This window comes from Paroedura picta, chromosome 4 (assembly GCF_049243985.1).
Source record: "Paroedura picta isolate Pp20150507F chromosome 4, Ppicta_v3.0, whole genome shotgun sequence".
NCBI lineage: Eukaryota > Metazoa > Chordata > Lepidosauria > Squamata > Gekkonidae > Paroedura > Paroedura picta.
Window position 1 is genome coordinate 145,405,787 of NC_135372.1, and position 24,019 is coordinate 145,429,805.

Genomic DNA, 24,019 nt, shown 5'->3' on the forward strand with positions numbered 1-24,019 from the left:
CCCCGCCCCATTACGGGACCCCTCCCAATTCCCCTGCAGCATTGAAAACTGGCACTTCCACCTCAGGCCCTAAATGTACTGGTGTTTGGTTTGAGGAAGTAAACTGGTGCCACCAGCAGATGTCCTGCCAGATGGATTTGTACTCTGCTAATCTCCATCGGCACGGCCTTTCAAGGGCTCCACCTAATTGCTGCCTCTCTTGCGGTGCTTCTCCAAGGACACATCTTTGCCTCAGCTGCCACAATCGAGGGCCACAAGCTCACCTGTTGCTCCTCTCCTCAGGCACCGAATGTTTCCATGGATTAGGAAATATCAAAATATAAGAACTAAGAAGAAGAACAAAAAGGGTAAAGGCCTGTCCAAGCCTGAGACTGAGTAATGATTCGAAGAAAACGTGGGGGAAATCACTTTCACCCTCCACCCCAAATAAGAAGTCAAACGAAATGAAGAGGGCGTATGGCCCGCAGAGGGGAGGGCTGAATGAGGTTAGCACATGGAGTGAGACACAAAACCAAGATCCCTGTTGAAATAACTTGCAACTCCTTTCCAGTCTCCTTCTCCAAGTCCTTTTGTAAGAAAACAGCTAGGATTCGGTGGCCGCTCTTGAAACTCCAGGATTTAGAAATCCACGATGACACCAGAAACGGTTGTTTGCAACACTCCTACCTGCTTCCTTAATCGGCTGCTTTTGAAATCCCCTCCTTCTGGGCTGCCTTGCCAGAAGAGCATATAATCAAGGGAGGCTCTGGCCTGGCTAGCAGTGGACTCTGTGCCCCGTTCATCATGCAGCTGGGATGCCATCTCCTCCTCCTGGGCCTCCTGGCCTTCTGGGCTCAGCTGCCTCTGAGCTCTGCTCAGAAACGTCCAGGTAAGAGACTCTTCCCCTCTCTCTGCCCAGGCACCCCCTGCTCTCCGTCCCCAGAGCGACAACACCCCAGAAGGCTGGAACTTAGCCAGGTGTGATTCCAGCTGTCTTCTCATCCCTTGCAGCTCCATTGGTTTGGGGACAAATTCTGCAACCTTCCTTTGCATCGATACCAGGGCCTTTAGCTCTTCCAGGATCTCGTTCCACCAGGCTGGGGCCAGGACTGAAAAGTCCCTGGCCCTAGTCAAAGCCAGGCACACGTCCTGAGGGCCATGGACCTCCAACTGGTCAGAATTCACAAAGTGCAAGGCTCTGCAAGGGTCCTTAAGTATGCTGAGCTCAGACCGTGGATGGCCTTGAAGCTGAAAACCAAAACCTTGAACTTGATCTGGAATACTCTGTCACTGGGGAGAGTATTGGCTGGTTTTAGGCCACTGTTTTAGGCCTTGTTTTATTGTCCTTTTGTAAACCGCCATGAGCCAGTGTGGTCCAGGAGGGGCGGTCAATGCCTGTACCTGTGAGAACCCTTGGGGCTGCGTTTTGCACCAGCTGCAGCTTCTGGGTCAGTGAGTAGTGGCCAAGTGTGCAGAAGACACAAAATGATTCATGATGGCCAAAACCATCTGATGTCCTTGTGAAGGCCTCGGCCTCTCTGCCCTGTGGCTGGCCCTCCAGAGGGACTGGCTGGCCCCTGGGTGAGACGGGAGGCTGGACTGGATGGTCTGACTCAGCAGGACTCTTCTGATGTTCTTAATTTCCAAAAGCCAGAGCTGTTTTTTTTTGTTTGAGGTGAGAATAGCTCCTTAATCTCTAAATAATCCCATAACTTTTAGGAGTTTCTCTCGTCTAAATCAGAAAGCAGCCCACCCAGCCCCGAGTCCTCGTGATCCAGGCACACCACGGACAACCATGAGTAACAGCCATTTTGCTCCACAGATATCTGCTCCCTCCCCAAGGTTGTGGGACCGTGCAAAGCACACCAAGCCCGTTTCTTCTACAATTCCAAAACCCGGAGATGCGAGGGTTTTATCTATGGTGGCTGCTCCGGGAATGCCAACAACTTCAAAACTCTGGAAGAATGTCAGCGGACCTGCGAAAGTCCAGGCCAAGGTGAGCGTGAAGGGCCTGGATTCCCCGTGGGCCGGAGAGAGCCTTGGTCAGGAAATGGACTCAAAGCCTGGTACTGCATGTGCCTCTGTGAATTAGACTTTCCACGCCCACCCCCAGGGAGGCACGTTTTCTTCAGAAGGCCCTTGCCCTTTATACTAAGGGCTTAAGCCTTCACGGGCAGTCTTCAAGCAAAGGTTGGATGCACACTTTTCTTGGATGCTTTAGGATGCTCAGGGCTGATCCTGCGTCGAGCAGGGGGATGGACTAGATGGCCTGTGTGGCCCCTTCCAACTCTATGATTCTATGAGTCTAGTTCAGCAGTGGAATAGGCTGCCTAAGGAGGTGGTGAGCTCCCCCTCACTGGCAGTCTTCAAGCAAAGGTTGGATGCACACTTTTCTTGGATGCTTTAGGATGCTCTGGGCTGATCCTGCGTTGAGCAGGGGGTTGGACTAGATGGCCTGTGTGGTCCCTTCCAACTCTATGGTTCTATGATTCTGTGATTCTATGAAATGGCAAACAGTCATTTGAGGGAACATACCATAGGCTGCTGACAAAGGAGGGGTGGATGAGAGTGAACAAGCCCAACACAATGAAAGTGCCTCTTACAACTTTCACTTTCCCCCTCTTTGGAGATGCAGAAATTAAAGCCACGTGGGCCTAAGTGGAACAGGGTACAGTGGGGTGCTCGTCTGGCTAGCCAGCGATACACGGGGAGATTCCGGAAAACTGATGGATGGAGACTGGGGAGGGGAGGGGTAAGGGGGGACCTCAGCAGAATACACAGAACAACAGAGTGGGAAGGGGACACACAGGCCATCTCCTCCCACCCCCACTCAATGCAGGATAGAGCATCCAGGAGAAGGACCTGTCATCGATGAGGGGGAGCTCCCTACCTCCTTGGGCAGCCCATTCCACGGCTGAACTACTCTAACTGTGATAATTTCCCCCTGCTGTCTACCGAGTCCTGTTCTCCATGTAGTCTCAACCCATGACTGTGGGTCCTCCTCTCCTCTGCAGCCAATGGGAACAGCATCCTGCCCTCCTCCAAGTGACAACCTTCCCCTGAAACATTCCTCAGGCTTTGAGAAAGCCCAGACGGGGCCTGCTTTTACAGAACATGGCTGGGATGCGTGGCTGTGGGCATGCCCACCTGGGACATCTCACCTGCCCTCCCCCCCCACACCCACCAATGTCCATTTTGGGAGCAGGGGTTGGTGGTCAACATATAAGATATATGGTCATATCCGTCGAGATCAATTAACTCCGGCCCATTGGGGAAACCGTTCCAGGGACATCCTGAAGCCCTGGTTGAGAAAGGCTGAGTTAAAGACAGCCCTCCTGGCCCCTCTCAGCCTCCGCTGCTCCAGGCTGAACACGTCCAATGCCCTCAGCCTTTCCTCCTAGGACATGGGCCCCGGGCCCCGGATCACTCTCGCCCCCCTCCCCTTCCCCTTCTCCACGATGCTATAGGGTAGAAGAGTGCCCTAGGGGACATTGGCTGTCATGTAGTCTACCCCGACTCTATCCCAAGTCCAAATGGATCTCAGCTGTAGAATTATAGAATCACAGAGCTGGAAGGGGCCTCCAGAGAGCCAGGTTGGCATAGTGATAAGGATCGCGGGTTTCTAATCTAGTGAGCCAGGTTTGATTCCCTGCTTCCCCTCCACATGCAGCCAGCTGGGTGACCTTGGGCTTGCCACAGCACTGATAGAGCTGTTCTGACTGAGCAGTTCTGTCAGGGCTCTCTCAGCACCACCTACCTCACAGTGAGTCTGTTATAGGGAGAGGAAGGGAAGGTGATTGTAAGTTGTTTTGAGACTCCTTTGGGTAGAGAAAAGCGGCATATAAGAACGAACTCTTCTTCTTCTTCTTCTTCTTATCTAACCCAATCGCCCGCAGAATGCAGGAAACTCACAACTACCTGCCCTCCCACAATGACCCAAATTCCATGCCCAAGTGACCCCCCCACAAACACATACCCAGGGAATTCACCTCCCTTCCCACTGTGGCCATCAGCAATGCCTGGATGTGCAAGAAAGGGCCACAAGAGACCAACACTGGCACATCCCTTCCTGCCCACACAATCTGCCTAAATTAATAAAATCAGCATTTCTGTCAGGTGACTCTCTAGCCTCTGCTTATAATCTCCAAAGATGGAGAACACACCACCTCCCGAGGAAGCCTGTTCCACTGAGTAACCGCCCTGTCAGCAACTTTTTAAGGATGTCGGGATTTCTTTTGCATTAATTTCATCCCATTGGATCTGGTCCGTCCCTCTGGGGGAAGAGAGAACTACTCTGCTCCATCCTGCACATGGCAGCCTTTTAGATACTTGAAGATGGTTCTCAGGTCCCCTCTCAGTCGCCTCCTCTCCAGGCTAAACAGACCAGGCTCCCTCAGCCTTTCTGCATAGTTGCCCAAACCCGGCTGAAAACCCTCCGGGCTGCAGGCTGCAACGTCTTGCAGGCTCTGCAGAGAGCAGCAAGATTTGGGGTGAGAGGGTCCCACCCCTCAGAGCATTGCTGGTCTGGACTGGAGCTCTTCTCTGCAGACCAAATCAGCTGCCCTGCAGAGCAGTGCCTGGACCCCTGGTTCTGTGTTGCGTTTTTGTTTTGCAGCCAACTCTCTTTTCTCTTTGCAGCATTTGTGCAGCAATAAGGCAGAGACCGAGCCCCCTTGCCAGCACGGACGTGTCCGTGGGATCTGCAGCAGCGTCGAGGGCTCAGAGGCCACACTCTGGACTGGAATCCCCCCCCCCCACCTCTGTCAGGAGGCATCTGCTGATGCGGAGGATTTTCAATTAAAGGTTTTAAAAAGAGGCATCCATGAATGGTGTTTTCTGTTTGTGCTTCTGTTCCTGCTGGCTAATTCAGGTTGGCAAGCCTCAAGATGAACAGCTAAAAACCCACACAACCATGCAAGAGGCTACACCACACCATGCCGGCATGTGTCGTGGCTAAGAGCAGTGGCTTCTAATCCAGTGAGCTGGTTTCATTCCCCTCTCCTCTTCCACAGGCGGCCAGCTGGGTGACCTTGGGCTAGTCACAGCCCTGATAGTGCTCACAGATCAGTCCTGTCTGGCTCACCTCCCTCACAGAGTGTCTGTTGTGGGGAGACGAAGGGAAGATGACTGTAAGCCACTTTGAGACTCCTTTGGTAGAGCAAAGCAGCATATAAGACCCAACTCTTCTTCTTCAGTAATCTCAGGGCTCTCTCAGCCTCCCACCCCCCACAGGGTGCCTGTTGTGGGGAGAGGAAGGGAAAGCGATTGGAAGCCACTTTGAGACTCCTTTCGGCAGTGAAAAGCCAGGTATAGAATAATAGAATCCTAGAGTTGGAAGGGGCCATACAAGCCATCTAGTCCAACCCCCTGCTCAACGCAGGATCAGCCCTAAGCATCCTAAAGCATCCAAGAAAAGTGTGTATCCAACCTTTGCTTGAAGACTGCCAGTGAGGGGGAGCTCACCACCTCCTTAGGCAGCCTATTCCACTGCTGAACTACTCTGACTGTGAATTTCTCCCCCTGATATCTAGCCTATATCGTTGTACTTGTAGTTTAAACCCATTACTGCGTGTCATAGAATCATAGAATCATAGAGTTGGAAGGGGCCATACAGGCCATCTAGTCCAACCCCTTGCTCAACGCAGGATCAGCCCTAGGCATCCTAAAGCATCCAAGAAAAGTGTGCATCCAACCTTTGCTTGAAGACTGCCAGTGAGGGGGAGCTCAACACCTCCTTAGGCAGCCTATTCCACTGCTGAACTACTCTGACTGTGAAAAAAAAAATTCTGATATAAAAATCAACTATTTTTCTTCTTATGCAGATGCAAAGCTCCCTTTTGTGAGCTAAACAAGAAAGATTCTTAGAGGTTACTTGATAAGTCTGCATCCACTGAGAGGATTTTATCCAACAGTTTAAGATATGAGAGTGTTTGCCCTGAGGCATGTAAAGCCCATTAGCTTCTGGACAGCAACAACAAAAACATACACAAGTGTTTCTATGGGTATGGAAATTTATTTTCTGGGCACTTTAAAGTGAAGTTCATAGAATCATAGAAACATAGTGGGAAGGGGCCACACAGGCCATCTAGTCCAACCCCCTGTTCAACGCAGGATCAGCCCTAAGCATCCTAAAGCATGTTTGTTTGAAGAGTTATGTTTGAAGAGGGGTTTGGATAAATGTAGGGAGCAGTGGGCCCTGAGTGGCTCTTAGCCCCAAGGTCTAGATGGAACTCTGTCTGGGGCAGGGGTACTCTGTCTCCTTGGTGCTTGGGGGGCCACAGGGGGATGGCTTCTGGAGTTCTGGCCTTGCTGGTGAACCTGCAGGTGGCACCTGGATTTTGGAAATTGGGCCGGAGGGGCCATTGGCCTGATTGAACATGGCTTTCCTCTTATTTTTATGTTATGAACTTATATGGCTCAAAATCTCTGAACCACATAGGACCAAATGGTACGATTTAGCTTTAATCAATAGGATGAGACAGATTTGAATCTCTAGTACTTGAAATTCCTATTTCTCAGTTCTGTCTTATGTGTAAAAGGCTGAAGGTAAATTTTCACCTATGTAGTGGGGGGGGAAGCCCCCAGCAAGTGTCTGTAGATGGGGAGGGTGGTGGGGACACTCGGGGAGGGTTATCGTGTCCCCCTGGGATTCCTTGTAGGGGCCAAGGCAGTTGGCAGCCAGTCCCGTAAGACTCTAGGAGGGCAACCTTTAAGGGATGTGGAGACATGATGAGAGCCCTTCCAGGGGCTAGAATGGTGGAAGGGGAAGGGGCAGGGGCAGGCTGGGCTCCATGCCTCTCTTGGGCTACGGGTGGGCTGGAAGCGAAATAGGAGCAGTCAGTGTGACGCAGCAACCAAAAGCTGAATGCAGTCCTGGGCTGTATCAAGGGAGGCATCACACCCAACTTTCAAGAAGTCATTCTCTCTTCGACCACACCTGGAGGCTGGGGTGCAGTTCTGAAGGCCTCTTAGAGTTATAGAGTTGGAAGGGACCTCCAGAGTCATCTAGTCCAAGCCCCTGCACTATACGGGAAACTCACCACTACCTGCCCACGCACAGGGACCCCAATCTCAATCCCAGATGATCACTCCCACTGCCCAAGAAACCCAGAATCCCTGGCCTCCTGACCCCAAAGCAGTGACCAGTATTTCCCGGGGCGTGCAAGATTCGAGACTCTTGGCAAACACCTGAATGCTCAGCCATTCTTCCCCTCCCTCCCTCCCTGCCTCCCTCCCAGCAGGATTCTCAGAACTCCAGGAGACGTTGCAGATCCTCTCGGGTCCGTTTCCACATCAAGCAAACTGACGGTTTCGTCAGGCCAACTGACACTGGGATAGACTCTCCTCTCAGAGGTCTGTGGTTATCCTGCGGGTGGAGGAACTGGCCCCAAAGGATGCTGTGAGCCCCCCTTGCAGGATCCCCCCTTGCACCTTGGACAGTGCTGGTCTCTCAGGTGCGAGGGGAGTCGGGCGCTTGTGTGCAGAGGCTGCAGACTGACATGGCCCTTCCTCATCAGAGTGCAAGGCCAGGGCCACTCAATGGCCCACCCTGATGAACGACAGAAGGCAAGGCTGAAAGGAAAGGGAAGAAGCTCTGGGCCATCACAACGGCTGTCAAGTCAAAATAACTCTCTATCTTGGCCAGAAGACAGAGCATCCCGGCCCCAGGGCCGAAATCACGGAGCTACAAGCTTGTTCCATGTTTTAAAAATCTGTTTGTTTTTTAACATTCTTTTATGTGTGTGCATTTACTTCAGAGACTGTTGCCATGTAACTTTATGTCTCTTTATTGTGACGCAGGGTTCACCGTGGGCTCAGGCGGGCAGAATAAAGAGCCTGGAAGGGCAGGTTATAAAAGTAAAATGATTATAATTACATTAATTATTATATTTGTGTTTCATTATGTCTCATTATGACCTTGGAGCACAGGCTCACCAAGAGAACTTGCGTTTTTGAGAGAAACTGTGAGGAAGGGTTTTGTGTCCATATCCTAAGATTTGGGGTGCCTGAATAACTGGGATAAGGGGAGGCAGGCCCATGGGGAATCAGTCTTAGCAAGGATTCAGAAATGCTGAGTTCACTTTACTTTTCAATAAAGAGATTTTCTTTCAATGAAGTCTGCTTGTTGAGGGGAATCAACTGGATCAAAAAGGTTCCATGGCAGCCCTGTGGAGAGTCCCAATTCTTTTTTTTGGGGGGTGGTTCATGACCACCTCTGGTCAGAAAATTCTTTCTGCAGCAGAAGGTGAACATCGATCCTGACCCCTCGACCTGTCCTGGCATGGAGTTTAATGAGCAGACATGGACCAAGCAATGATCCCTCTGCTGGGCTCCTTCCTTCCCTCTTTGCATTGAGGGCATCCAGTGAGCCTGGCGTTAGGGTCGTCTCCTCTTGCCCCTCAAAAACCCTCGGTCCATACACTGCCATTCCTTGCATGGAGGAAAAAGCCTGTAGGGATTTTTCCTCATCCTGTCTTCCCGGGGGAGAAGGGCATTAACCAAATAAAGGATCGCAAATGGTGAGATTTTGGAATTCCACAAAAATTCTCCTTCTCCCGCCATCTCATGCATAATTGTGTAAACCTCCACCATGTGCCCCCTTAGTTGTCTTTTTCTAAACGGAAAAGTCCTGGGCTCTTTGGCCTTTCCTCTTACGGAGGGTGCTCCAACCCCCTCATCATTCTGCTTTCCCTCCTCTGGACCTTTCCCAGCTCTGCCGTGTCCTTTGGAGAGACGGTGACCAGAACAACCTGCAGTATTCCCAATGAGACGGGGCCATCCATCTACACAGGGGCATTACAAGATGGACCCCTTTATCTTCAGTCTCTTTCCTAATGGTCCTCTACGTAGAGTTTGCCTTTGTTCACGGCATGGACACTTTGTCTATGCTGATGCGCTTTCACTTGGAGTGGGGAGCCAGCTCAGTTTTAGGCCAGAAATAAGCACGCCGTGCACATTGCCTGTGACGACCTTTCGATATTAGAGAAAACAGAATATGCTGCTCTGTTGTCAGTTGAGCCAACGCAGTTAAACTGTCTGGGAGACGTACAAAGCGCACCCTGCACGTATGCACACATTTCAATATTTTCTATACAAATAAAACCTTGGCTGGTAATACTGCACGAGAGATCGCACGGCATGGTCCGAGGAGTGAACGCAAGAGCTCTGTGATCTGGTGGGCACCTCGTGGACTCATAGAGGTGGAAGGTTACTCCAGGGCCATCTAGTCCAACCCCCACACAAGGCGGGGACTTTCAGCTACATGCCCATCCACAGTGACCCCAGTTTCACGCCCAAGAGATCTCTCCACCGAAGTGCCAAAGCGTGCACCTGAAGAACCAGACACAGAGGATGCAGAAAACAAAAGTATTTATTGCAGAAAAGGTGGATGGTTTCATGAGCCTCAAGAAAGACCAAGAGAGCCAGAGAAGGGGATGCAGAGCCAAGTTCCCTTCTTGGGGCTCTGGAGTTGTCTTGGGGGCTCAAGCTGTCCCATGATGATGCGTGAGTGGTTCATTGTTCAGTAGGTGGGACCTGGATAGAGAAGAGAAGCCAGGACTTGTAGGGAGGGATGGGGGGTCACAGGGTGACTGTGCAGGCGAAGCACTGAGCATCCTTCCCTTGGGACTGCCAGCACCATGGCCACCCCAGTTTCCATGCTTTCTGAAGCTGCCCATGGGTGGGAAGGCATCATGCCAGCTGCATGGATTTCTGCATATCTTTCGATACAAAGTTTGTTTCTCTTGTTCATAGAATCATAGAATCAGAGAGAGGGAAGGGGCCATACAAGCCATCTAGTCCAACCCCCTGCTCTACGCAGGATCAGCCCTAAGCATCCTAAAGCATCCAAGAAAAGTGTGTATCCAACCTTTGCTTGAAGACTGCCAGTGAGGGGGAGCTCACCACCTCCTTAGGCAGCCTATTCCACTGCTGAACTAGACTCCTAGAATCATAGAGTTGGAAGGGGCCATACAGGCCATCTAGTCCCACCCCCTGCTCAACGCAGGATCAGCCCTAAGCATCCTAAAGCATCCAAGAAAAGTGTGTATCCAACCTTTGCTTGAAGACTGCCAGTGAGGGGGAGCTCACCACCTCCTTAGGCAGCCTATTCCACTGCTGAACTACTCTGACTGAGAAAAACATTTTCCTGATATCTAGCCTACTTGAAGTTTAAACCCATTACTGCGTGTCCTCTCCTCTGCAGCCAACAGAAACAGCATCCTGCCCTCCTCCAAGTGACAACCTTTCAAATACTTAAAGAGGGCTATCATGTCCCCTCTCAACCTCCTTTTCTCCAGGCTGAACATTCCCAAGTCCCTCAACCTATCTTCATAGGGCTTGGTCCCTTGGCCCCAGATCATCCTCGTCGCTCTCCTCTGAACCCTTTCAATTTTCATAAAACGCTTATTCTTTTGAGCAGCCTGGTGATGGCCCCTCTTTGCATCGTGAACCCTTCCCATGAATCAAAATGCTTTCCCTTCCCACTGTTGACTGGGCTGATCGGGGGGGGGGGTGGAAACTTCGGGGGGGGGCTTGGCATCTGGAATCCTGCCCATGCTGAGGGTCCATCCGAGAGCTCCGGCCAAGGGATGTTTGTCCTTACCTCAGGATACCGGATCCTGGCAGTCGTGGCCGCAGCCATTCGAGCAGCATTTCATTGCTCCGGGGCAGCTCCAGTCGGAAGAGCATCCCTGCCAACACCTGCCAGCCCCCTCTGGAGGAGGGCACACACCTGGCTTGCCTGGAAGAGAAGAGCCACCTGTTCCCCGGGCAAGGAAGGGCTTCTGCTCCAAAGCTATTTCCAGCCCGTGCCCCAATTCTGCGTTCTTTCGAGCTTGGCGGGGGAGACAGACGTGCTTGATCCAGGGGTGGGACAGCTAGTCTGAATCCGGGACTGGTGGGGCTGGGACAAGACTGGGGGTGGGGGGCATTCCTTGCTCTCTCCGGGGACTGTGAGGACCTCAGGGTATTCCTTGGTCTAAACAATCTGTGACATGGTCTCTGGACATCCGACCAAGACAGAACGGAGGCAAGCTCCGGTAAAACCACCGGGTGGGGGGAGGGGGAAGGGAGGGGAGGGGATTCCGGCTGCTCTTCTGGAAACCTCGGCTGCCTTTGCTCTTGCTCCGTAGAAGCAGCATCGAAGAGGGACTGCAGTGGTTGGGGGGTGAGCAGCGCCTTCTAGCTCTTGCTCAGACCAGCAGCTCCTGCCCTGCCCCAACTGCTCTTCAGGCTTCCAGGTGCTCCTGCCCTCTTGCTCGTCTCTAGCGGGGCCACCCTGCTTGACCTGCCTCCAAAGGAGTGAGCAGGGGCTCCTGAAATCTCCCCCCCCCCAGCACCCAATTCAGACCGCCTTGAGGGGCTCCTGCTCTCCTTTCTCCTGCTACAGACAGGCTGACAGGAGCCCTCGCCTTGATCTGTCTGGAGTGATGCGGCCAGTCCCAGGCTGCCCTCCTTACCTCTTGGTGGGGAAAGCTGCTCTTTGCCAGACGCACAGGACAGCTCAGCCCAAAGAGCCAGGAGCCCCAAGAGGAGGAAGAGTCTGGCTCTCATGGTGAGGAGGGAGCCCACATCTGGGTGACAAGCATTCAGCTCAGCCGGCTTATAAACCTTCCTTGGGGAGGAACCTCCTTAGGAAAAGTGAAGCAAGCTGAGGGGACCATTTGCATGAAGGAGCAGCTGCTCCTGGTGCAATTTCCTGGAGAAGAGGAGCCCAAGAACCCCATTCGGGGCCTGCTGCTTGTGACATGGTTGGGACACAAACGCCTGGACCTTCCTGCTTGGTTGAAGGGCCAACCCATTACAGGCCCAGGCCCAAATTCTGTATCCTTCCCAAGTCAAGTTCTCTTTTGAATGCAGAACCTCATCTTGTGGAACAGAACTTGGAATGAATCTCCCTGAAAGAGTCCAGAGCAAAAGTCTCCCTCCCTTAACGGTGCCTGAACACAAATCATGGTTGCCTTAACCAAGGTGTTGAGAGAGCCTCTGGCTCAGGTTCCAGTCCCCCCTCCCGGCAGGGCAGTCTGGCCCCCCTCCTCTGCTTCCCACACCTTCTGCCCCCTCCTGCTTCTGGAGTCTGCATCCCATTCCCAGCCTGGGGCCTCTGGGGAGAGAAGGAGAGGGCCTAAGTGCTTATCTCAAACAGCAACTATGGATGACAAGATCCAAATTAATGGCTGGCCATTGTCTTTGTGCATCAAAGCACTCCCCCCCCCATTTCATTCCATTCTCACCCATTTTAGCAGGGCCAGGAAGCCTCTCGGGTCAAATCCTTACCCCCACAGCCCAGCTCTGGAGCCCTTCCTATTAGGGACAAGAAAGGGAGTTTGCCCGCAAAAAAAAAAATTACTGGTGCCTCTTTAGCAAAGTATGGCTCGGCCAGGAAAGTTGCCCAAGCAAGTTTTTGCAACAGGGATGGAACATGCTTGATCTGATAAGATGCTCTGTCTCTCCCAGAGGATTTTGGGTCAAGCAGAGTGACATAAGTAATTGCACAAGGGGTCATCATTTCTTTTCATTTATCATAGTACGACTGGGCTCTGGCGGTTTGCTAATGACCATGTTAGCCTTCAGCATCTTCCCCACACCTGTGATCATTCTCTTCCCAATCTTCATCAAGCCCACTTTTACATAATGGCTCTTCATACCTGACCGAGCACTCAGGTGAGAATGCAATTACCCGAGGAAAACCCCAATGATTTACATCACTCTGGAGTTTTCCTGGTAACCCAATCAAGGGTCTTTTGTCACAGACTTGCTAGAACCATTAGCAAGTCTCTGTTCCTTTATTTCACAAAGGTAATTTATGCATTGTTTTAGGGGCTAATCGTCCAAGATTAGCTTTAGGACACAAAACTGGCTATTAAATGGAGGCAACTGATCAGGTGTGTATGGATTCAAACAGGCACCCAGACTGCATATAGGTTGTCTTGTTGCTCCACTCTTTTTTGAACTTCTACATGTTGGAGGGAAGCTATCAATCTTTTCATGATTTTTTCTTAGTGTAAATTGTGTGGGAGTGTGTTAGGGACTTTATTTTTATTTTTCAATAAAATTATATTGCTTTAATTTCATATTTGGCCCCTGCTTGAGTTTTCTGAAAGGGATACTGCCCAATATACATGGGCACAGATCTCATTTGTTACCCTTCTTCTTCTGATGTTCTTTAACGTTGTTGTTATATTGTTGTTAGCAAAGATGGATACTAATTTCACAGTCAGAGTAGTTCAGCAGTGGAATAGGCTGCCTAAGGAGGTGGTGAGCTCCCCCTCACTGGCAGTCTTCAAGCAAAGGTTGGATGCACACTTTTCTTGGATGCTTTAGGATGCTTAGGGCTGATCCTGCGTTGAGCAGGGGGTTGGACTAGATGGCCTGTGTGGCCCCTTCCAACTCTATGATTCTGTGATCTTCCTGATTAATGTATATACCTCAGACATTTTCCCAACTTTGGATACCAGGTCATCAAGCACATTTTACATAATGGCTCTTCATACCTGACGGGGCACTCAGGTGAGGATGCAAATGTTGCAATTACCTGAGGAAACCCCCCCCCCATGACTTATATCACTCTGTAGGTTTCCTGGGAACTCAGTCAAGGGTCTTTTGTCACAGACTTGCTAGAACCATTAGCAAGTCTCTGTTCCTTTATTTCACAAAGGTAATTTATGCATTGTTTTAGGGGCTAATCGCCCAAGATTAGCTTTAGGACACAAAACTGGCTATTAGATGGAGGCAACTGATGTGCTGTGTATATCCAGATTGTATGCAGTTTGTCTTGTTGCTCCACTCTTTTTTGAACTTCACATGTTGGAGAGAAGCTATCAATCTTTTCATGATTTTTTGTGAGTTTAAATTTTGTGGGAGTGTGCTAAGGACTTTTTAAATTTTTCAATAAAAATCATATTGCTTTAATTTCAAATTTGGGCTCTGCCTGAGTTTTATGAAATGGATACTTCCCCTTATACAGGGGTCCAAGTCTCATTTGTTACCCTTCTCACCTAACATCTCCCTGATTTGCTAACTTCCTCATCTAATTTTCAGGAGACATGTCTTTTTCTGGTCGCATTCCCCGAAGTCCTCTCCTCTCCCACCATACTTCAGTAATATGCCCAATGGACCACCTAGCTCTATTTCTATATCTGTCATGGCAGTGCTTCTGCTTAAAGACTTCTGCTCCAGTCCTTGCATACAATTGGAGATTAATCCTGAGTACCTGGGCTGGGCTCCAGTCACTGTCACTCCTAACTGTCACCACCCATGGAGTGCCCTCCCAGAAGTTCACCCTTATTAGAAGGCACATACAGGGGGAAGCATCAGTAGAAACCCATCACAGAACAAGGAAATTGATGAAGACACGTGACAAAGGGTGATGGAGGCAGGTATATGCTCACACCCCTGTCCATACCAATGTGTGGGGAAACTGTTTTCCAGGAAAGAGTGTTTGATCACAGAGGTGTGAACATTGGTGCCTACATGACAGGGCAATCAGGTCAGTTGGCTCCTTCTCTTCTAGCCACTACACAATGTTTACCATTTCAAGGAGGTACAGAGAGATATCAGGTGCATTTCACAGGGTTGCCCGGCAAGGCCAGGCGTAAACAGGAAAGAACCAGGAAGGGACGGGTGGAGGCGAGGAATTCAAGTCTAGCCTAGGAAGGACAGCCACAGAGATTGACATGGGGCATGACACTAATCAGAAGGTTACTCCCCACCCTCCGCAATTCTCTGGTGTGGCATTTGGTCACACGATCCATTGGTGTGTTCATGGGAGATTTCCCCAGATGCAGGAAGAAGGGTGGGCTATGAAGCTGCACTGGCTTTAGATTCTGTCAAGCCAACACCCCTTATTCCAGTCCACCCTGAGAGTCCTCAGGAACTGTGCCTGCACACAAACGCTCCTGCCTTGAATAAAACGTTCTTCGTGTTAAAGGTGCCACCGGACAATAAATTTGTTCTGCTGCTTCAGAACAACACGGGTACCCAGTTGAAGATTATTCCAGAGTTGCACAAAATTTCCATTTCCTATTCAATTAACTTTCTCTTTGCTTCTGGCCTTTATTTGGAAATGGCACGGAAATATTTTGAAGCGAATCCTGCACAGAATAATACATGAGCTAGTGGGATCCACTTCTGAAACTTTGACAAACACAAATTTAATCTATATACATAAAATCTTGACTGTACGCCCTGGCAAAACGCTGACGCCACCCGTGAAACAAGCACCCCTCTTTGCCACTAGAGGGGGATGTGGGCACAGGAACTGCACAGAAGCTCAAGGCGAAACTCCGAGACTGACCAAACTCACCGTCAGTGCAGGCCAAGAAGGTGCTGAGAAAGCCGTGATCTCATTTGTGGAGGCAGGATGGGCTGGGCAGATTGGAGGAGGGGCTGTGGCACAGTGGGGAAGCCCCAGCTCTGAATGCAGAAGGTCCCAGGTTCCACACCCAGCATCTCCAGTCAAAAAGCACCCAGTCCCTGCCAGTCAGGGTAGAAAAGACTGACCTTGTTGGACTGAACTAAATCCAGTCAAAGGCTGTTTGGGGCTGTTCCTTCCGCACCAGGCACATCTGCCTAGATCGACCACATCTGTACTGACCTAGAATGGATTATCTGGGCCCATCCTGCACAGGGTGCACCAGGCACCAAGATTTGATCGACTGCCTCCGAAGGCTGTGCCCATTCTCAGGCGTTGGCTTCAAGACAAGAATTTATTCAGAAGAAGAAGATGAAGAGAATTAGCAAGTTGAATGCAGGGCTGGAAAGACATGCACACATTAAACAACACTGTTCCACGAATCATAGCTTCTCCACATCCTAACCTAAGTGAAGGTCACTCATTCGCAGAGAAATGGGGAAGGGGAAGAGAACCGAGGGAATGAGGCCAGTGGGTCTGTCCTGGCGGCTGCAGCCTGGTGAGGTTCAACAGGCAAAGGAGAAAGCAGCATAAATGGAAGACTGCCATGATCTTCTTGCATCTGACTATAGAATCATAGAATCCTAGAGATGGCAGGGACCTCCTGGGTCATCTAGTCCAACCTCCTGTACTATGCAGGACATTCCTATCCCAATTGCTCATCCACTGTCACCTGCCACTCCCTTGAGCCTTCACAGAATCAGCCTCTCCGTCAGATGTCTATCCAGCCTCTGTTTAAAAATGTCCAAAGATGGAGAACCCACCACCTCCCGAGGAAGCCTGTTCCACTGAGTAACTGCTCTAACTGTCACCATCTTTGTTGCCCTCCTCTGGACACGCTCCAGTTTCTCTGCATCCCTCTTCAACTGGAGTGTCCAAAACTGAACACAGGACTGCAAGTGAGGCCGAACCAGAGCAGAGTAAAGCGATACCATCACCTCCCATGATCTGGATATGATATTCCATTTGATACAGCCCAAAATCTGTACCCAGTCACCTCTCTGAAGTTTTCTGCTTCCTCTGTGTCTGGTTCTTCAGGTGCACGCTTTGGCACTTCGGTGGAGAGATTTCTTGGGCGTGAAACTGGGGTCACTGTGGATGGGCATGTAGCTGAAAGTCCCCGCCTTGTGTGGGGGTTGGACTGGATGACCCTGGAGTTACCTTCCACCTCTATGAGTCTACGAGGTGCCCACCAGATCACAGAGCTCTTGCGTTCACTCCTCGGACCATGCCGTGCGATCTCTCGTGCAATATTACCAGCCAAGGTTTTATTTGTATAGAAAATATTGAAATGTGTGCATACGTGCAGGGTGCGCTTTGTACGTCTCCCAGACAGTTTAACTGCGTTGGCTCAACTGACAACAGAGCAGCATATTCTGTTTTCTCTAATATCGAAAGGTCGTCACAGGCAATGCGCACGGCGTGCTTATTTCTGGCCTAAAACTGAGCTGGCTCCCCACTCCAAGTGAAAGCGCATCAGCACAGACAAAGTGTCCACGCCGTGAACAAAGGCAAACTCTACGTAGAGGACCGTCAGGAAAGAGACTGAAGATAAAGGGGTCCATCTTGTAATGCCCCTGTGTAGATGGATGGCCCCGTCCCATTGGGAATGCTGCAGGTTGTTCTGGTCACCGTCTCTCCAAAGGACACGGCAGAGCTGGGAAAGGTCCAGAGGAGGGAAAGCAGAACGATGAGGGGGTTGGAGCACCCTCCGTAAGAGGAAAGGCCAAAGAGCCTGGGACTTTTCAGTCTAGAAAAAGACAACTAAGGGGGCACATGGTGGAGGTTTACACAATTATGCATGAGATGGAGGGAGAAGGAGAATTTTTGTGGAATTCCAAAATCTCACCATTTGTGATCCTATATTTGGTTAATATGAGCCTCTTGTGGCGCAGAGTGGTAAGGCAGCCGTCTGAAAGCTTTGCCCATGAGCCTGGGAGTTCAATCCCAGCAGCCGGCTCAAGGTTGACTCAGCCTTCCATCCTTCCGAGGTCGGTAAAATGAGTACCCAGGTTGCTGGGGGGTAAACGGTAATGACTGGGGAAGGCACTGGCAAACCACCCTGTCTTGAGTCTGCCATGAAAACGCTGGAGGGCGTCACCCCAAGGGTCAGACATGACTCGGTGCTTGCACAGGGGATACCTTTACCTTTACCTATTTGGTTAATGCCCTTCTCCCCCGGGAAGACAGGATGAGGAAAACCCCCTACCGGCTTTTTCCTCCATGCAAGGAATGGCAGTGTGTGGGCCGAGGGTTTCTGAGGGGCAAGAGGAGGAGACCCAAACGCCAGGCTCACCGGAGGTCCTCAATGCAGAGAGGGAAGGAAGGAGCCCAGCAGAGGGATCATTGCTTGGTCCATGTCTGCTCATTAAACTCCGTGCCAGGACAGGTCGAGGGGTCAGGATCGATGTTCACCTTCTGCTGCAGAAAGAATTTTCTGACCAGAGATGGTCATGAACACCCCCCCCCAAAAAAAAAAGAATTGGGACTCTCCACAGGGCTGCCATGGAACCTTTTTGATCCAGTTGATTCCCCTCAACAAGCAGACTTCATTGAAAGGAAATCTCTTTATTGAAAAGTAAAGTGAACTCAGCATTTCTGAATCCTTGCTAAGACTGATTCCCCATGGGCCTGCCTCCCCTTATCCCAGTTATTCAGGCACCCCAAATCTTTGGATATGGACACAAAACCCTTCCTCACCGTTTCTCTCAAAAACGCAACTTCTCTTGGTGAGCCTGTGCTCCAAGGTCATAATGAGACATAATGAAACACAAATATAATAATTAATGTAATTATAATCATTTTACTTTTATAACCTGCCCTTCCAGGCTCTTTATTCTGCCCGCCTGAGCCCACGGTGAACCCCGCGTCACAATAAAGAGACATAAAGTTACATGGCAACAGTCTCTGAAGTAAATGCACACACATAAAAGAATGTTAAAAAACAAACAGATTTTTAAAACACGGAACAAGCTTGTAGCTCCGTGATTTCGGCCCTGGGGCAGGGATGCTCTGTCTTCTTGCCAAGATAGAGAGTTATTTTGACTTGACAGCCGTTGTGATGGCCCCGAGCCTCTTCCCTTTCCCTTCAGCCTTGCCTTCTGTCGTTCATCAGGGTGGGCCATTGAGTGGCCCTGGCCTGGCACTCTGATGAGGAAGGGCCATGTCAGTCTGCAGCCTCTGCTCACAAGGGCCCGACTCCCCTCGCACCTGAGAGACCAACACTGTCCAAGGTGCAAGGGGGGATCCTGCAAGGGGGCCTCACAGCATCCTCTGGGGCCAGTTCCTCCACCCGCAGGATAACCACAGACCTCTGAGAGGAGAGTCTATCCCAGTGTCAGTTGGCCTGACGAAACCGTCAGTTTGCTTGATGTGGAAACGGACCCAAGAGGATCTGCAACGTCTCCTGGAGTTCTGAGAATCCTGCTGGGTGGGAGGGAGGGAGGGAGGGACGGAGGGAGGGGAAGAATGGCTGAGCATTCAGGTGTTTGCCAAGAGTCTCGAATCTTGCACGCCCCGGGAAATACTGGTCACTGCTTTGGGGTCAGGAGGCCAGGGATTCTGGGTTTCTGGAGGAGTGGGAGTAATCATCTGGGACTGAGATTGGGGTCACTGTGCGTGGGCAGGTAGTTGTGAGTTTCCTGCAAAGTGCAGGGGCTTGGACTAGATGACTCTGGAGGTCCCTTGCAACTCTAACCCTGTGAGTCTAAGTGAGGCCTTCAGAACTGCACCCCGGCCTCCAGGTGTGGTCGAAGAGAGAATGACTTCTTGAAATTTGGGTGTGATGCAGCTCTTGATACAGCCCAGGACTGCATTCAGCTTTTTGTTGCTGCGTCACACTGACTGCTCCTATTTAGCTTCCAGCCCACCCATAGCCCGAGATCTTGTCTACAGAGAGGTGTGGAGCCCAGCCTGCCCCTGCTCCTTCCCCTTCCAGCATCCTAGCCCCTGGAAGGGCTCCCATCATGTCTCCACATCCCTTAAAGGTTGCCCTCCTAGAGTCTTACGGGACTGGCTGCCAACTGCCTTGGCCCCTACAAGGGATCCCAGGGGGACATGATAACCCTCTCCGAGTGTCCCCACCACCCTCCCCATCTACAGACACTTGCTGGGGGGTTAATATTTCGTCTAATGTGGACAAGCCTCTCATAGCTTTATGCCCCGTTTGAAAGGGGAAGTTCCCCTTAGGTGCATTCAGTGGACATCTCATGTTGAGCAATGTCATTTCTTCCTGGGTTTATACTCTGGAATTCACCTTGAGGCTCAGGAAGGCAGGTAGCAAATGAATGAGCTTAACTAACTAATGAATTCAGGGGATCCCCCCCCCACCCACCCACTACATAGGTGAAAATTTACCCTCAGCCTTTTACACGCAAGACAGAACTGACAAATAGGAATTTCAAGTACTAGAGATTCAAATCTGAGCCACTGCTCTTAGCCACGACACATGCCGGCATGGTGTGGTGTAGCCCCTTGCATGGTTGTGTGGGTTTTTAGCTGTTCATCTTGAGGCTTGCCAACCTGAATTAGCCAGCAGAAACAGAAGCACAAACAGAAAACACCATTCATGGATGCCTCTTTTTAAAACCTTTAATTGAAAATTCTACGTATCAGCAGATGCCTCCTGACAGAGGTGGGGGGGGGGGGTTCCAGTCCAGAGTGTGGCCTCTGAGCCCTCGACGCTGCTGCAGATCCCACGGACACGTCCGTGCTGGCAAGGGGGCTCGGTCTCTGCCTTATTGCTGCACAAATGCTGCAAAAAGAAAAGAGAGTTGGCTGCAAAACAAAAACGCAACACAGAACCAGGGGTCCAGGCCCTGCTCTGCAGGGCAGCTGATTTGGTCTGCAGTGAAGAGCTCGAGTCAAGACCAGCAATGCTCTGAGGGGTGGGACCCTCTCACCCCAAATCTTGCTGCTCCCTGAAGAGCCTGTAAGACGTTGCAGCCGGCAGCATGGAGGGTTTTCAGCTGGGTTTGGGCAACTATGCAGAAAGGCTAAGGGAGCCTGGTCTGTTTAGCCTGGAGAGGAGACGACTGAGAGGGGGTCTGAGAACCATCTTCAAGTATTTAAAAGGCTGCCATGTAGGATGGAGCAGAGTTGCTCTCTCTTGCCCCAGAGGGACGGACCAGATCCAATGGGATGAAATTAATGCAAAAGATATTCTGTCTAAATAGGTGGTGCTGAGAGAGCCCTGACAGAACTGCTCAGTCAGAACAGTTATATCAGTGCTGTGGTGAACTCAAGGTCACCTAGCTGGCTGCATGTGGGAGAGCAGGAAATCAAACCTGTGGTCCTTATCACTATGCCAACCTGGCTCTCTGGAGGCCCCTTCCAGCTCTGTGATTCTATAATTCTACAGCTGAGATCCATTTGGACTTGGGATAGAGTCGGGGTAGACTACATGACAGCCAATGTCCCCTAGGGCACTCTTCTACCCAATAGCATCATGGAGAAGGGGAAGGGGAGAGGGGCGAGAGTGATCCGGGGCCCAGGGCCCATGTCCTAGGAGGAAACGCTGAGGGAATTGGACGTGTTCAGCCTGGAGAAGCGGAGGCTGAGAGGGGACAGGAGGGCTGTCTTTAACTCAGCCTTTCTCAACCAGGGCTTCAGGATGTCCCTGGAACGGTTTCGCGAATGGGCCAGAGTTAATTGATCTCAAGGGATATGACCATATATCTTATATGTTGACCACCAACCCCTGCTCCCAAAATGGCCATTGGTGGGTCTGGAGGGGGGGGGGGGAAGGTGAGATGTCCCAGGTGGGCCTGCCCACAGCCACGCTTCCCAGCCATATTCTGTAAAAGCAGGCCCCGTCTGGGGTTTCTCAAAGTCTGAGGAATGTTTTAGGGGAAGGTTGTCACTTGGAGGAGGGCAGGATGCTGTTCGCATTGGCTGCAGAGGAGAGGACAGTCATGGGTTGAGACTACACGGAGAACAGTATTCGGTAGATAGCAGTGGGAAATTTTCACAGTTAGAGTAGTTCAGCAGGGGAATGGGCTGCCTAAGGGGGTGGGGAGCTCCCCCTCACTGGCCGTCTTCAAGCAGCGGCTGGACAGATCCCTCTCCTGGATGCTGGAGGCTGATCCTGCACTGAGCAGGGGGTGGGATTAGATGGCCTGCATGGCCCCTTCCCACTCTGGGATTCTAAGAGTCTAGTTCAGCAGTGGAAGGGGCTGCCTAAGGAGGTGGGGAGCTCCCCCTCACTGGCCGTCTTCAAGCAGCGGCTGGACAGATCCTTCTCCTGGATGCTGGAGGCTGATCCTGCACTGAGCAGGGGGTAGGACTAGATGGCCTGCATGGCCCCTTCCCACTCTAAGATTCTAGGAGTCTAGTTCAGCAGGGGAAGGGGCTGCCTAAGGAGGTGGGGAGCTCCCCCTCACTGGCCGTCTTCAAGCAGCGGCTGGACAGATCCTTCTCCTGGATGCTGGAGGCTGATCCTGCACTGAGCAGGGGGTAGGACTAGATGGCCTGCATGGCCCCTTCCCACTCTAGGATTCTAGGAGTCTAGTTCAGCAGTGGAAGGGGCTGCCTAAGGAGGTGGGGAGCTCCCCCTCACTGGCCGTCTTCAAGCAGCGGCTGGACAGATCCTTCTCCTGGATGCTGGAGGCTGATCCTGCACTGAGCAGGGGGTGGACTGGGTGGCCTGCATGGCCCCTTCCCACTCTAGGCTTCTAGGAGTCTAGTTCAGCAGGGGAAGGGGCTGCCTAAGGAGGTGGGGAGCTCCCCCTCACTGGCCGTCTTCAAGCAGCGGCTGGACAGATCCTTCTCCTGGATGCTGGAGGCTGACCCTGCACTGAGCAGGGGGTGGGACAAGATGGCCTGCATGGCCCCTTCCCACTCTAGGCTTCTAGGAGTCTAGTTCAGCAGTGGAAGGGGCTGCCCAAGGAGGTAGGGAGCTCCCCCTCATCGATGACAGATCCTTCTCCTGGATGCTCTATCCTGCATTGAGTGGGGGTGGGAGGAGATGGCCTGTGTGTCCCCTTCCCACTCTTTTGTTCTGTGTATTCTGCTGAGGTCCCCCCTCCCCAGTCTCCATCCATCGGTTTTCCGGAATCTCCCAGTGTATAACTGGCTAGCCAGACTAGCACCCCACTGTACCCTGTTCCACTTAGGCCCACGTGGCTTTAATTTCTGCATCTCCAAAGAGGGGGGAAGTAAAAGTTGTAAGGGGCACTTTCATTGTGTTGGGCTTGTTCACTCTCATCCACGCTTCCTTTGTCAGCAGCCCATGGTACGTTCCCTCAAATGACTGTTTGCCATTTCATAGAATCACAGAACCATAGAGTTGGAAGGGGCCACACAGGCCATCTAGTCCAACCCCCTGCTCAACGCAGGATCAGCCCTAAGCATCCTAAAGCATCCAAGAAAAGTGTGGATCCAGCCTTTGCTTGAAGACTGCCCGTGAAGGCTTAAGCCCTTAGTATAAAGGGCAAGGGTCTTCTGAGGAAAACCTGCCTCCCTGGGGGTGGGCGTGGTAAGTCGAATTCACAGAGGCACATGCAGTCCCAGGCTTTGAGTCCATTTCCTGACCAAGGCTTTCTCCGGCACGCGGGGAATCCAGGCCCTTCACACTCACCTTGGCCTGGACTTTCACAGGTCCGCTGACATTCTTCCAGAGTTTCAAAGTTGTTGGCATTCCCGGAGCAGCCACCATAGATAAAACCCTCACATCTCCGGGTTTTGGAATTGTAGAAGAAACGGGCTTGATGTGCTTTGCACGGTCCCACAACCTTGGGGAGGGAGCAGATATCTGTGGAGCAAAATGGCTGTTACTCATGGTTGTCCGTGGTGTGCCCGGAAGTTTGCAGAATTTGTCCATAAAACTAATGGAGCTGCAAGGGATGAGAATACAGCTGGGATCACACCTGACTAAGTTCCAGCCTTCTCTGGGGACGGAGAGCAGGGGGTGCCTGGGCAGAGGGAGGGGAAGAGTCTCTTACCTGGACGTTTCTGAGCAGAGCTCAGAGGCAGCTGAGCCCAGAAGGCCAGGAGGCCCAGGAGGAGGAGATGGCATCCCAGCTGCATGATGAACGGGGCAGAGAGTCCACTGCTAGCCAGGCCAGAGCCTCCCTTGATTATATGCGGTTCTGGCAAGGCAGCCCAGAAGGAGGGGATTTCAAAAGCAGCCGATTAAGGAAGCAGGTAGGAGTGTTGCAAACAACCGCTTCTGGTGTCATCGTGGATTTCTAAATCCTGGAGTTTCAAGACCGGCCACCGAATCCTAGCTGATTTCTTACAAAAGGACTTGGAGAACAGACTGGAAAGGAGCTGCAAGTTATTACAACAGGGATATTGGTTTGTGTCTCACTCCATGTGCTCACCTCATTCAGCCCTCCCCTCTGAGGGCCATACGTCCTCTTCATTTCGTTTGACTTCTTATTTGGGGTGGAGGGCGAAAGTGATTTCCCCCACGTTTTCTTCGAATCATTACTCAGTCTCAGGCTTCAACAGGCCTTTGCCCTTTTTGTTCTTCTTCTTAGTTCTTATATTTTGACATTTCCTAATCCATGGAAACATTCGGTGCCTGAGGAGAGGAGCAACAGGTGAGCTTGTGGCCCTCGATTGTGGCAGCTCAGGCAGAGATGTGTCCTTGGAGAAGCACCGCAAGAGGGGCAGCAATTAGGCGGA

At 51.4% G+C, this 24,019-nt stretch overlaps 2 protein-coding genes across 2 annotated transcripts; one reads left to right on the forward strand and one right to left on the reverse strand.

Moving 5' to 3' along the window:
- Positions 1-722: 722 nt before the first annotated feature.
- Positions 723-4,789, forward strand: LOC143836623 (kunitz-type serine protease inhibitor 87-like). Its single transcript, XM_077336118.1, has 3 exons — positions 723-868; positions 1,802-1,975; positions 4,618-4,789. Exons 1-3 carry the CDS (start codon positions 784-786, stop codon positions 4,632-4,634), a joined length of 276 nt encoding a protein of 91 aa, XP_077192233.1. The 5' UTR covers positions 723-783; the 3' UTR covers positions 4,635-4,789.
- Positions 4,790-19,971: 15,182 nt separating this feature from the next.
- Positions 19,972-23,735, reverse strand: LOC143836622 (kunitz-type serine protease inhibitor 4-like). Its single transcript, XM_077336117.1, has 3 exons — positions 23,332-23,735; positions 22,968-23,141; positions 19,972-20,144 (listed from the first exon to the last, which is right to left on the reverse strand). Exons 1-3 carry the CDS (start codon positions 23,414-23,416, stop codon positions 20,128-20,130), a joined length of 276 nt encoding a protein of 91 aa, XP_077192232.1. The 5' UTR covers positions 23,417-23,735; the 3' UTR covers positions 19,972-20,127.
- Positions 23,736-24,019: the final 284 nt, after the last annotated feature.

Coding starts and splice junctions, on each gene's coding strand:
- LOC143836623 (XM_077336118.1), top strand. CDS start 784: ATGCAGCTGGGATGCCATCTCCTCCTCCTGGGCCTCCTGGCCTTCTGG. Junction 869..1,801: donor CTCTGCTCAGAAACGTCCAG/GTAAGAGACTCT, acceptor TTTGCTCCACAG/ATATCTGCTCCCTCCCCAAG.
- LOC143836622 (XM_077336117.1), bottom strand. CDS start 23,416: ATGCAGCTGGGATGCCATCTCCTCCTCCTGGGCCTCCTGGCCTTCTGG. Junction 23,142..23,331: donor CTCTGCTCAGAAACGTCCAG/GTAAGAGACTCT, acceptor TTTGCTCCACAG/ATATCTGCTCCCTCCCCAAG.